This window comes from Peromyscus eremicus, chromosome 4 (assembly GCF_949786415.1).
Source record: "Peromyscus eremicus chromosome 4, PerEre_H2_v1, whole genome shotgun sequence".
Classification (NCBI taxonomy): domain Eukaryota; kingdom Metazoa; phylum Chordata; class Mammalia; order Rodentia; family Cricetidae; genus Peromyscus; species Peromyscus eremicus.
The window spans coordinates 23,815,927-23,831,155 of record NC_081419.1 but is presented as its reverse complement, the minus strand read 5'-3'; the positions used below and the strand labels follow the sequence as shown (position 1 = coordinate 23,831,155).

The following is a 15,229-nucleotide window of genomic DNA, read 5'->3' as shown; positions in this document are numbered from 1 at the left end:
AAGATAGGGAATGGCTAGTCACTGCAATAGTCATAACACAAATAATTCTAATGAAATTAATCATCCTGTGTGGATGCAGTTCACGTTGTCTGTATAGAATTACATTTTATTATGAAAGATCACTAATGACAGGGCATACAACAGATAATACAACTTAAAAAAACACTTCCTAGCACAGAGATTCAAATTGAGCAGAGTAATGTAAAATAGAGTCAGTAGACTTTTATGAGACAAGGTTGGCTCAAATCTTCAGTTAGAAAAGCACAATACCAGTCTGGTGTGGTGGAATGCATCTGTAACCTCAGCTCTTAGTATCAGGGAAGGGAGGGAGCTCAGGATTCAATGAGAGACCCTGTCTCAAAAAATAAAGTGGAGAGCAATAGACAAAGACACTTGACATTGATTTCTGGTCTCTACATGCACACACAACTACAAAGAAGTGTACACAGCCACACCAACAGATACATATAACACTACACACACACACACACATACACACACACACACACACACACACACACACACACACACACCACAATATCTAAGGTAACTATGCCCATTTTTTTCTGATTCAAATTGTAAAATTAGTTCAAGAATTTAGTGTTCCTTATTTTGGTATGCTGGGATGCCTATTTTCTGCAGTCTTCCTTACTGGAACCGTATTTGAAATTCTTTTCAAGATGTTGTGAATTGTTATCTCCAACAGCTCGATTGTTCTAAATGGTCCTACAATTTGTATTATGGTCTTGCAGTTGTCAATATTGGCAGGAAGGTTGAGTGATAGTGTCTAAAGGATTTATAGTTTAGCACTTGGCTTTGGTTCCAGTTTTAGTTGTTAGAAACTCAGGTGAGTTTAGTCTTATGAATTTGCAGAACTTAAGACAAACTCTCCTCTTGGTGTCATTGTTTTGCCAAGTCAAGCTTAGAAGAAAAATGCTACAGGGTTACCCGAACATTTCTGCATGTAAACAATATGAGAGAACATGGGTAAAAATGATGCCTGGGACTGTAAAATTCAATTTCAGATCACAATGATAGAATTAAGAATATAAATAAAGAACTAATTAAATATTGTGTTGCAGTAGTAGGAAGACATTGCCAGAGTAAAGGAGGAAACCATCTTTTGCTGACAAATTTGTACACCTAAAATATTCTGTTGAAGTAGGATTTCTATTGTAGATTTAATGATTGTGTTGTCCTAAACTCGTGTGTTGAAGCTTGGGACCCAGTGTGAGAGCACTTGGAGGCAAGGTCTTTGGGAAAGAAGCCAGGCTTGGATGGCTCAAGAGTATGACAGGCTAAGATCTGTACCAGAATTCAACAGTGATGGGGTCGAATTTTGCTTGATTTTGGACTTCTAAAAACCAGGTCTGTGAGAAGTAAATTTCTGTTTTCTAAGCCAGAGATTCTTATGGAAGCTCCAGCTAAGACACATTCGAAACTTTGGAAGGTCAGACACAGAGGAGTGTGATTTGGGTGATGAAAGATCTGGAAACACTGCTTTGGGCACATTACTGAAATAGCAGAGGGAAAGTGAGAAGATGGAGCAGTTGTTCTTGAGCTGTAATGCTAGAGGTCTTTTGGAGCAAGGTGCTGCTGGGTGCCTGATGTCGAGCAGTGTGGTGCTCCTAGTCAGGTTCTAGTTGTTCTCTCTTTCTCTTTGGTCTTGCTTTTTTGCTTAGCTCATACTTTTCTATGTCTGTTGAGGGAACCAGATCTCAGAAGTCCTGAGCATCAGACAAAACATCACAGACAGCAATTTCTGAGGTCTTTCTGGGTCTGATATCACATTACCTCACATTTCTCTGACTTTTCTGAAAACATATTCACAACGCAACACAAAGGGATAGAAAATCCCAGTGAATATTTCAGTGAGAAAATGAACCCCTCATAGGTGCCGCTTGGGAATTCAGAGAATAATACACACAATGTCAAAGAATAATCTTACCATTGTGCTGGGAGTCAGAGGTCTGAAGAAGGAACTCAAAAGATCATGCTTTCATCTGTTGGGTAGATAGTCTCCACCTGCAACTAGCAGGACAGATGGCACTAATTATGTCTGCCCATCCGTTACTTGGCAGAGGAATGGAACTGAGATCTGAAAGGGTGAACCTCACACATGCTGGACACTCAAGGTGAGAAGGAAAATAACAAGGGGCCAAGAGCTGATTGTCTGGTTAGACAGCAATCATGAGCTTGGGCCTTGGGCGTTTGACCTTTGAGAATTGCATTTTTGAAAAATAAAGGTGTTGCAGAAAACGAGGTGGTAGAAAAAGGGAGGGGGGATTGCACATTTAAACAGAAAAGTACAATTAGAGGAAGAAAAAATTCCCATAGATATCCTACATAATTTTTGTAGTTCATAAATATTTTAAAAAATATATATGTGTAATTTCTTCTCTCTGAACATTACTTTTCCCCCTCTTAAACAAGTACTGAGACTAGTTTTCAACAACAGTGTATTTGTTTTCCCTGCTTCTGTTTACCAAAGCGTAGGTAGAAATGTCTGCATAAATCCTTGGGGAAAAATGTTCTACTCTAAACCACATGGCTATGCTCAGCTATACCAACATAAGCCAAACTCCCCCAGGAAACTGATAGTACTTCAGCAACTATCATATCTAGAGTTTAACTCTGCAGAACAGTGAGGCGTGAGCCCAGTGAACAAATGTCACACTTCCGGAAACTCAAAGTATAGCTAGACAATATTAAAAAAAATAGCCTTCTACTGATAGAAATACAGAGGGTTAGAGTGAGGACAAGTGCTTGGGAAACAAATGTAAGTGTTAGTTAGCATTTTGCTGCTGTGAGAAGCTCAAAGAGGAAAGCCTTATCCCAAGCTCATTTCAGTCTATGGTCATTGGCTCCATTATTTCTGCACCTTTTGTGTAGTAGACCATCATGGTAACAGGGTTTAGTAAAGCAGAGCTGCTTACTTCTCAGCAGTCAGGAAGCACAGGAAAGGTCAGAGACAAAGTATGCCATTCAAATGCCTTCAGTGACTTACTCTAGATTCTTTATTCTCTCAATTCTTTATTCAGATTTGGAATCTATCCATGGATTAAACTATTGATTAAGTCTGAGCTTGTGTGATATACTGGTCTCTGGAAATAGTATAACAGACACAATCCAAAGTGTGCTTAGTAAAACTCACAGCAAAATTGTCAAGTTGACAATTAAGAATAACAGTCACAGCTTATATCCTAGTATCAGCAAGCAAGAGAACAGAGACACAGTTGCCACTCCATGAAAAGTTTGAAAATAGCACATGTAAAGTTAACATGGAAGGTTTTTTTTTTTTTTGAGGAAAATTATCTTTTAAAGTCTCCTTTTCAGAAGTTAGAATATATAATATGTAACAAGTGAAAATCTCAGATTTGGTGAATGAGAGTATGCATGTACCTGTGTGCATTTGTTCCTGTGTGAGGAAGGATTATTTGTTGAATATGGTTTAGTTGGAAAACCTTTGAACATTTTTAACTTTGAACAGAATCTATACTGTCACAACATTTTCATAGGCTATTATATATCTTCCTGTACCATACCCTAAACCTGCCACTTTCCACCTACCAGAGGGTTTATGACAGTCACGAGCCAAAATCACCATGACACACACACACAGGAAAGCAGATGATTTCCTCACTTGGAGATGAATTACATTGGAGTAGTCACTTTTGGTACCACAGTGAATACCATGGGCTGGCTAAGATGTAAGAGAAGCAAGACAGCATTAATCAAGAGAAGCTGGGATAGCCTACGAATTATAAAAAGGATGTGAACTCTTGCGTAAAAAGACACACTTTTGATTATCTGTCCGATTGTTCTTCAGAATAAAACATGTCATGTAATAAAGAAACTGGAGTTCACTGGGTTTTGAACAAGAAAATATCTTATAGTATTGTCTTTTACATGTCTTATGCTATGTGAATAGTAGAAACAAAATATTAAAGCAGAATGAAGATATTCATATGCATCACTTGAGATAGTTGTACCGGAAGAGAGATGAATAAGTATGGGTAGGAAGATCTCCCGAGATCCCACTATCTAAATTGTAGTATGTCAATAGGTTGACATAATAACATTAGCTAACATTTACTGAACACTGTGTGCCAGAAACTGTAAAAAGTGAGTTAGTACAATTAACATTTCACAAAATTATTTGAAAATCTCTATAGGGAAGTACCATTTTTCCATCAATTTTTATAGCCCGGAGAGAGAAGATTTTGTCCAAAATTTTAAAGGAAGTAAATTGTAGAGTCATAATTTGAATAGTAGAACAATGAGTGATGCAGGAGAGGCATTAGAAGATTTGGCTGAAAGGGAACATCTGAGCAGTGATATGGGGCAGTGGATTTTAACAGGGAATGAGCCACATTCAATGTGCCTTGAATATTTGAAGGAACGCCATTGGCTCAAAGGGCTATCATGGGGCAGAAAAATGAAGTCAGAGAGCTTATGTGTAACCAGATAATAGAGGGCTTTGAATCTCTTACAAGGGTTTTAGCTTTTCCTCAAAATGAAATAAATCCAGTTACAGTAATTTGTTTATTTTTGTAATGGATAGGTTGAGGAAAAGTTACTGGACAAGTAAGGGAGGTTCTTCTCCTGGTGCTGGGACGACACTCAGAGTTGCTGGTGGTGGGTGGAAGGTTGTGGAAGTTCCATGTGGTGGCCATAATCCAGTGTGAACTGAAGCATGTGAACTGAAGCAGGATGGAACAAAAGGCCACAAAACTTCAATTTCATCATGGTCTATTGAGGCAGTGAAACCCAGCCACCCAAGTACATCATTAGAGGAATTGGCCAAGTTAACTGTTTTCCACTGAGTACTAAGAAGAATTTTTGCACTTTGGTGAGCATTTTTAGTAGCATGTCTATGCAGTAGGGCAGGGATGCTTAGAATCCAGACCCTGAAGGCTGCCTGGCTGATTGCTTAGCTTGAAACAATTATTGCTTTGAAAAAGTGACCTCAAGGACATTGACATGTACAAATTAGTAAAGGTTTTAAGGAAAAGCAAAAGACTAGCATTAGACTTTCCAATGGAGTTGATGTATTACTACTCAATTTTTGAGTCAAGGTCTGACTTTAAATCTGAATCACCTTCCAGTTTTACTTATAAAGGACTTTCATTAAGCCAAATAAAGTATATGGAAGTCCACTTGTTTATTATTAAGTACTAAACCATTCCTACAAAGAGACACCTGTATAAGCCATTTGGCTCTAGTCAACTATAATTTTTACAATTTAATTATGAATATAATTAGGATGAGTTAAGAGACAGGCTAGGCATCAGCCATAAAATTTCCACTGTGCTTACACACAAGCACACGTGCATGTACACACACACACACACACACACACACACACACACACACAGATAAATAAATAAATAAAACCCCTGAAGCTTGTGAGAATATTTGCTTTCAGTGAAAATTTTTAGAGGCATCAGTAAAATTTATTTTTACTTAATTTAAAACTTTCTTGAAAGTCTGTTGATCAAGAATATTTTTATACTGTATTATTTTTATGTCTTTGATTTCTTTACAGTGAATCTTTAGAACCTTCTTTTACTTTCTCTGGTTTTAAAGCACTTTGTTATATCATCATTTGTCTAGCTACCACGTTAGCCAACTGCTCTCCAAGCTCTGCTTCTTTTCTCCCAAGGAATGTAATCACAAAGTTGATGATGCATTAGAAATAGCTTGACCAAAGGGCAAGATAAAGTCAAGAAAAGAAAATATTTGCAAATATACTTGACTGGTTTTTCTCCCCAATTACCTATTCAAAATACACTTTATCAGCAAAATGGCATGGTGACCATCCACGGCAAAGCCATGGAAACATGTAATAGGTACTTTTGGCCATAGGGCAATGTCTTAAATCACTTTTATGTAAGGATGGTGGTATTGACATAGACATAGGTGTATGAGTTTTATTTAAGGAATACACATGTGAACACTCTACTTTTGGTGTCTGATTGGCTGAATTTTAACACTATTCAATCTTATGGGTGCCATTTCTTACAGTTTATTTTAATTGATTAACTAGTTAATGCTTACAAAATCTAGGCATCAGGCTACACTGTGGTTGAATGCTCAAGTGAGGGCTGCTTTTAAATTGAGGCCTGAACTGTAATGTAACATCATTTCTATCTCATTTTACTGCTGTACTGCCTAACTGCCAACTGCCATAAATATACACACACATACATACATACATATGTACATATGTATATACACATTCACATACGAAATGAAAGCAATATACCAAATGACATAATAAACATACATATTTATATACCTTACATGTATATACATATGATTTATTTAGAGAAACTGAAAAATGAGACAAAAGGAATAATACAGGACCATAAGTTTGTTTATTGCTGTTAGTTTTTAATTTATTTTACCAAAACCTTATTTTGTAGTCCAAGATAGCCTCAAACTTGTCATCCTACTGCCTCAGCTACCCAAGTATAGGGATTCTAAAAGCACTCTCTGCTCAGCAGCATGAGATTTATTTGATTAAGAGGTTAGCATTCATTTTATTTTCATGATGGAGAATAAGTGGGGGAAAAGTTATTAATTTTACATGCAAATGGCAACTTTGAAAAGGTGTAATCCATTAAATTCATTATTGAAAACTCAATATGCTTTCATGTGAGTGTGAAAGAGCTGAGATGAAGATGACCACCAATTAGAATGACCAGTCCTTCTGTAAGTGAGACTTCATGTAGTCCAACCTCACAAGTATTAGTAGTATATCCTTTAGGTAAATGCACTAGGTGACCCCTCTCATTTACTGATAATTATGTAGCTTTACATCTATCTCAATTCTAATGGTTATTTTGATTTGTGATAAGGCAGATAAAGTACATGGATTAATGAGTTATATCAGCATTTTGGACTTAAAAGTGTAGTGGGAGTTACTTTTGCAAACTAAGGCAAAATATGCTACAGTAGATGGAAAAAAGTGACCCTTAAATTACATCTATCTCTTAATTTGGAAGGCCTGTGAATATGTTATCTTATTAAGCTAAAGGAAATTTTCAGAGATATGATTAAGAATTGTCTAGGTGAGCTCCATCTAATCATGAGTACCCTCAGAAGTGGAAGATGGAAGCAGAGGCATGTTCCAGGGGAATTATGTGGAAGGTGTCAGTGTGAGGTACTGGGAATACTCCATTAGCCATTGTTAGACAGAAAGGTGGGGGGAAAGGGACACTATCCCAAAAATGGTCTCTTGAAGCTAGAGAAGGCATAAAGATGTATTTCTATTGGAATCTTTAGAAAGGAATGTAACATTGCCAACACCTTGATCTTAGTCCAGTGGGACCTAGGTTAGACTTTTGTCCTATTGGACATTAAGATGATATATTAGTACAATCTTAAACTTCTATGTTTGAAATAGTAGGTTATGGCAGAAACAAGAAACTAGTATTCATGAAATGCAGAAAACAGTAGATTTAACTGGAGCAGAAGCAGTCTCCAGGTGAGCACCTACAGAAATACTGAAAGTGGCCATTCTAGTATGAATGATGATGATAAGAAGCTCTTTATACGATAGAAATGAGACTAAAGGACATCAATTAAAAAAAAACATGAGGGAACTGGGAAAAGAACTTTGTGAGTAAAATTCTTGCCATACAAACATGAAGAGCGGTGTTTTGATTCCTAGAATCCATTTAAAAAACTAGGCCTGGTGGTATATCTGTAATCATGGAAATAGCACGATGACAAGTATGTAGGTTTACAAGGAAAAATTTTATTCCCAAGGAGGGACCATGTTCCAATCAAGAAGTGCAAGCCCCTGAGGAATGGCCCCAGAGGTTGTCCTCTGACCTCTACACATTTGCCATGTACACAAGCTCCCACATATGAACAAGGAAGGAAAGAAGGGAGGGAGTGAGGGAGGGAGAGAGGAAGAGCAGAGGGAGAGAAGGGGCAGGAAGAAGTGGGGGCATTAAAAATAAAGAGCATTGAAAAAGAAAAGTAATTACAAACTCCAAGAAAAAATTAAAATGTCTACCTAAGAAAATTATTGTTTAACTACAAAGGGAGTACAATATGGCAAAGCACTTAAGCCATTTTTGAAGAGTAACAACGTGTATTGTATTTCATCACTGAAGAATTTTCCTTGAGAAGAGACTGAGTTGTGAGAGAGAATGCCAAAGACACCCATGTGTAGCCACTGTGAAAGGTAGTCAACAATGCTTCTGGCACTGTAGCAGTGTAAATGTAAATATTGCTTATTATTTTCCTAATCGGACAAATCACTGGGCTTACAGCAGCATATAAAACTTAAAGGAGTCAGTGCACCATTGTTCCCGTGAAAGGTGAGAGATAAAGAAGAATGTACCAACCTTATAAAGAAGTTATCAGATATTGCTCAATGTTAGTGAAGCAATAAATATGCTTTCAGCTTACTATTTAAACTTGAATTTAATGAGCATAAAGTGGAATGAGTTAACATTTTATATTACACAGTAAAGGATATTATTACCAATGGTTGATATATTAGAATATTATTATCAATGGTTGATGTATTAGAAATATAACAAACTAAAAAAAAACATTAAAAGTGATTAAAAATCTACTAACAAGGATAAGGTTTCCTCTCATGAGCAAGCCTCTGGTAGTGTCTGAACATTTTCACCAAACTAAACTACTCTTTAGGGCTTTTTAATTTTCTTGTGTGTGTGTATGTGTGTGTGTGTGTTATAATATAATATACATAAAAACACAGAAAAGAGAATGTTAATAAAATTAAACTTGAAATAGTGCTTAGATGAAATAAAAATTATTTTATGTGTTTAAATGAATTCTAAATATGAATGGACCAGAAATTGATCGTAGCAATAAGAGAATGAAGTTTTAAAAATACACCCAGAGAAGATGATTTAAAAATTGATACTTTTGATGCCATGTAATAAATAGAAACACAGCTTATTCTTGTGAAGTTCTATTTTTTATATCTAACTTAAAATTCCAATACTCAACATTTCTGACCCCTCACTTAATTCTGAATTCACTTAATATTTGAAACAGGGTCTCATCGTGCAGCCCTGAGTGTCCTGGACCTTACTATGTAGACCAGGCTGGCTTCAAACTCTTCAAATTCTGACCCCCGCTCCTACCATGCCCCAGTGCTTGGATTAAAGGCATTCACCATCACACTCAGGTAATGCTAAAATCCCCTTTGAAAAGAAGAAGGAATTAATATTGTAAAGAATGTTTTATGGCATACAGATTTTACAGACACCAATACAATACACATCCATTTGTCAACAGCTAGTTCGTTACCCCTCACTTCAATGTGAAAAAGTAAGTTAGTACATAGGCTTTGGAGTTTGGAGTAGAATGTGAAGTTAAATTTTTGAGTTATGTGAACTCAGGATTCCCCTAGGAATTAATTTCTTTTAAATTTGTTTTGATTTTCAGTGTGTATGTGTGTGTGTGTGTGTGTGTGTGTGTGTGAGAGAGAGAGAGAGAGAGAGAGAGAGAGAGAGAGAGAGAGAGAGAGAGAGAGAGAGAGAGAGAGGAGTGCAAATTTAAGAAGTTGAATGGGAAGGAGTTGGAGAGGAGATGGGGAAGAGGAAATGATTAAAATACATAAAAATTTTAATCAATAAAAAATAAAAAAATCACATATAGAGTGCCTACTACTCATATTGTAAGAAAAAAAAGTTAGTTATTTATTTTTCATAGAACCTTTATGAGCTTGAAATTAATTTCCATATGATCTCTCTTCTCCATCACTAGCTCTGCTGTGATTCTGAGGATTAAGTGAAAGCACATCAGAAACGCTAGTGAATTTCTCTCCTCTCACTTACTTTTGTAAAATTACTGAGAAAATAAAGACACTAATACAGAAAAGAGACTACACACTGTCTTTTTCCCTTTGGATTTGTATTTATCAGAATTAAAACATGAGAGTAATCATAAATAGCATATTTAAGTCTACTGTAAAGATCCAGAAGGGTCCCCACCCTCTAACACAAGATGACACCACTTACCCCTAGAACTGTATAGCACCATTTGTCTAACAGGTTCACATTTACAGGACTAATCATGCCTTCAGCACATGTTATCGCCAGGAAATCAAGTCTTTGCTGACAGTGGGTTAAATCCTTGTGAAAAGAAATGTGCTGCTAATTCAATTATACTGACTTTAGGTGCAGAATTTCATATCAATAGTTGAGTCATTTAGATTCTGAAATATAAAACCAAATCCAAGACTTTTGTTGTCCCAGTGAATGAGACAGGGGACCACCATAGCATTTGCAGTTTCTTGTAGAAAGAAACTATATTAAATTGGTCCAAACAAAACTCTTAAAAAGCATTTTCTGTTTACTCTTCTTGGAATATCCAATGATGAATTTAAAACTTATAATGAGAAATAAAATAACTGAAATAGTGCAAGCAGTCAGGTTAATTGTTTCTACTAGAAATAGCATTCTTCCTTCCATGCAAAGCATTCCAGTCAGATGTAAAATTCCATTTGGTCTATTCTCTTTGGGATTTTTCCATGAAACCACATTTCTCATCTAGGGGCCAAATAAAAATGTTAAGTCTTAGTAAACTGGATTTAGTAGTAGTAAAAGAGAAAATGGAAATAATGTTATGACAACATGAACTGTGGCATTGATGGGAATGGTGTTTTGTCCATGCCTTACCAAACAGTAGAAACCATTTTAATCATTTCTACTAACAAAAAATTAATTTAATGCAAAGAAATACTTACCCCAAAGATGAAAGAGCTAACATATGAGTGAGGAAAATCAGAAATTCATCCTGCCAGGAAGCCCCTAGCTCCTCCGAAGTGGAAGGGCAAAGACAGAAGGGTCTGAATCATAAGATGGAGGCTGGGACTGGAGTGGTCCTGTCTACCGAAGCTGCATGCAAAAAGGCCACTGAGGCAGTGAGGTAGGTAACAGCAAAGGGTGAGGATAAACCATTAAGTGGGCTGGACTTGGCCTCCCTCCTTGTCGTGGATGTAAGATGTCCTTCACAAGGTTATAGCTTGAACACATGATACCCAAGTACAGCCAGGTTATGGACTTTGAGGAAGTAATGCCTACCAGGGGAGGTAGGAAACTGGGAGGAGGCCTTGAAGGTTTTATATCTGATTTGATTTCAGCTCAAAGTCTCTCTGCTTACTGGTTTGTACCCAGGCAGCCAGCCTTAGCTGTGTACTTCCATCACTATACACTCGGCCAAGTCTGTTCTACCGTGGTGCACTGTACCTTCTACCCTTCATCCTTTGTGGCTTCTGTCAGGAATTTGGTTAAAGAAGTGAGAACAGTAACCATCACACCCCTCTACCTGCTATTTCCTGCCAGTGGTTGTCCACTCTCTGCCACAGCTGCTAGCTGCCAAGAATACCTATGAAATAGTTCTGCTTAGGGCCAATCCTATAATGGCACAGAGCACAAAGAACAGCAGGGCAAGGATGTGTGGGCAACGGGGCCCAGACACAGCCAGCACACACAGCACACTCTGGGTTTCCTGAAATGCTTTACCTCTTTTTGAACAAAGTTAACTCTGCATGGATTTGGTGACCTTGTAACTATTATAGCTTCACAAAACATTGCAATGTGAGCTCTGATGAAATCCAAGACTCTTCTATGCCTGCATATGAATGTCCACATAATTTTGGAAGCTTTTTTAAAGCTTAATGATGCCAAGTGTAGTAAATGCACCCTCTCTGGTGTGTCTTCTCCCATACTGAAGATCAAAGTGACCACTTCCTTGTACCTGAATGATATTTAAATTAGCATTGCAATCTAGAGCTCACCCCAAGTTTATAACAAAGGACTGGGTGTATGGCTCAATTGCAGAGCAGTTAACTAGTATGCTCGAGGTCCTGTAAGGTTTCTATTGCTGTGAAGAGACACCATGACCATGGTAACTCTTATAAAGGGAAAACATTTAATTGAGGTGTCTTATATTTTCAGAGGTTTAGTCCACTATCATTTTAGTGTGACATGGTGATGTGCAAGCAGATACAGTGCTGGAGCAGGAGCTGAGAGTCCTTACATTTTCACTCATAGGCAACAGGAAGTAGTCTGAAACACTTGGTAGTATCTTGAGTGTATATGAGATCTCAAAACCAGTCTGCACAGTGACACACTTCCTCCAACAAGACCATACCTACTCTAATAAAACCACACCTACTCTAATAAGGCCATACCTCCTAATAGTGCCACTCCCATTGGGGGCCATTTTCTTTCAAGCTACCACAGTTCATGTGTCTTGATTTGTTGAGTACTGCAGCATATTCTCAATCATTCTATCCTATGGCTTAGTCCCCACATATTGTACATCACACAGTGACATTCTGGTATTCTTGGTTAGTTAAGGCAAGATTGCTGAGAATCTTAGTCTAATTGTCCTTCTATAAAAGTACCTTATAAACACTATCAATGTATACACCACAATTGTAGGTAGAAGCTAAGAAATCCAAGACCAAGACAATAGCATAGGATGCTGAGGGCCCATTTTCTGCTGCAGCTGACAGTGATGTTTAGCTGTGTATTCATAGGATTAGAAGAGGTAAGGCATTTCTCTTGGTCTTGTTTTCTTTCTTTCTGTCTATCTGTCTGTCTTTCTTTCTTCCTTTTTTAAACTTCCTTTGGAAAGTGCACCATAAGCCGGGTGGAGGTAGCACATGCCTTTAATCCCAGCACTCAGGAGGCAGAGCCAGGTAGATCTCTGTGAGTTCAAGGCCAGTCCAGTCTACAGAGCGAGATCCAGGACAGGTACCAAAACTGCACAGAGAAACCCTGTCTCAGAAAACAACAACAAAACAAAAAGGTGCACCATAGCTTTCACATTTATTTGTTTATTTATTTATTTATTTATTTATTTATTTATTTATTTATTTATGTGTGTATGTGTGTTCTCATGAATGTGCCATGGTGTATGTGTGGAAGTCAGATGACAAATTGTGGGAGTCAGTTCTCTCCTTCCACCATATGGGTTCCAGTGATCAAATGCAAGTCTATAGGCTTGGTAGCAAGCAACTCTGCCTACTGAGCTACGTCACTGTTGCTAGGGCCTCTTTTAAAAGAGTGTTAACTTTATCAGGAGTGCTTTGCTCTATGACTCAATTATCTAAAGGCCCCTCCTCTCAGTACCATCATCCTGGGCTTGCAACATATGACTTTAATGAGACATATTCCATCTCTTCATTTTCATATTGCTTTCTCAACACAGATCACCTGGAAAGCCACTGCCAGTGTGTGTACAACATCTTGAATTTTTAAAAGGACTTTATTAAACATGCTCTTCTTTATTTGGACAATTACCTATTTTATAACTGTTTACAGCCATCCCTAAGAGCTTGCTGCCTGCCTTATCTTTTCTGTTCAGTTCTGATCATACCTGTATTGCTGAAACTATGTCCAATTTGAGTTTAAGTCTAAAATATCCCAGACATCATCATATTGCTTATGGGGATTCAAAGGACACATACTCATGAGCTCTGAGTGCCTGCTTTCCATATGCTTAGCCTATGGGCATAGCTTGCTAGTGTCTTTGGAATCATGTGAACTAAAGGAGATAGGAAGCTTAATTTTTTAGAATCTTATACACTACTCCCCACTCAGCAGATATGTAAGTATGTTTTCAGATGAGATCATTGCTGCCTAAGATTATAGAGGTCACATTATGACATACATATTACTAAAAATACACAATTAAAGATAGGAATCTGTACAAAAGTCTTTCAGATTTCCTCCTAGAATGCTGCTCTCTCAGTGGATATACATGTGTAAGCTAGAATAGAACTTCAGACTGCACCAAATGAGAGTCATGCTTATTCACTTTTTCTTCATTATTCCTCCTAAGTTGTAGTTTAGAGAACCTGGGAACTATAAATCATTGCTCTCCAGAAGGGATAAGAACTCCAGGCTCACCTAATCTTACTACCTTAAATAATAGCCAGCCAACAAGACAATCTAAAATTGTGAGCAGGCTAGATGAGAGACTGAGAGAGAAACCCTTGTCTTCATTCGATCGATCTCATTTCATAAAGTTTTAAGAGTGTAAAGAGGTTTTCCCAATAAAAAATAGAATAAAAGTGCCCATTGAAAGGCCGTTTTCCAGCACTGGCCCCCAACTCCTCATTCCCACTACTGGGAACCCTTCACACACAGCATCCACGATCAGCCCTCCTAAGGAGAGCATTTCTTTCCTTGGAGATTTTTCTTGTTGGGACTTTAATTAAGCTCCTGCCAGGCTTGCAAGCTTTTTAATTTTACCTTTCTTTCTTCTTTCTTTCTCTTTCCTTCTTATATCAGCCTGCTTGCCAGGAGTCATTTTCCAAGCTGTCACAATTATAGTAAATGTACCCTATGATATTAAATTTAGTGATATTCAAGTATTTGTTTTTCCAAGGATCTACAGCAAAAGTTTTCCTGCAGTAAAAGATTTCGTTCATTCACTCATTCATTCATATCATTTTTACTTTAGATTGTGTATGATAAATGAGAGAATAAAACATCAGAAAAAGAAGCTTCATGGAGGGATGTAACTCATCGTCCGGTAATGTCACCCATTAAAAGAAATTTGCTGTCATTTAACATTACACACTGCTCAGAAGCCAACTCTAGATAGTACTGCTGCTCGAGAGGGAACAAATGAGGGAGCCAAGAGAAGATGGTATTTCAGCTGATGATTTAACACATATTTAATGAAACACAATATTTAATATATTTAGGTTCCTTTGCAAGACCTCTTTGTCTGCAAACAGTGCAATTCTGAAAATATAAAGGCAGGGGCTGGGAGTACAAGAGATGACCCCTTTAAAGCAGATTGCAGAAGAAGCTATTTTCATTTGTGAAAGCTTAAATTTGGTGGCCTTAAATAGATTTCTATCTTTTTTTTTTCAGTCTGAATAATTTTGGTTTTAAAGCTCAGATAATATTGCAGGGTGAGAAATAAAACAAGCCACCCAAATGACAAAACCTAAAGGATAAAGATATGAGCATGGGGCACACATTCTGTTTTCTGTCGTCATGATCAGTATCGATCTCATTATTGTTATTCATTCTACCACACCCGGCTCCTTTCTGAGGTATACTTACTGATTGCCTCCACAAACCGCTCAAAGAAACTGTAAGGGAAGAGTGGTTCAGACAGCTCCCGGAAAAACATCTTCAGTGCTCCGGTGACGACGTGGATGTCCTCCCACTGGCTGTCATCCAAATTCAGCTTCTCTTCTGGG

The 15,229-nt window shown here is 37.5% G+C and overlaps 1 protein-coding gene across 1 annotated transcript in view; it reads right to left on the bottom strand.

Annotated features, from left to right (window-relative positions):
* Arhgap15 (Rho GTPase activating protein 15) overlaps positions 1–15,229 on the bottom strand; it is a 229,172-nt gene that overhangs the window by 93,456 nt on the left and 120,487 nt on the right. Inside the window, exon 4 of the mRNA XM_059259133.1 lies at positions 15,090–15,224. Within this exon, the coding sequence (XP_059115116.1) occupies positions 15,090–15,224 (135 nt within the window). The remainder of the gene's footprint in view (positions 1–15,089; positions 15,225–15,229) is intronic.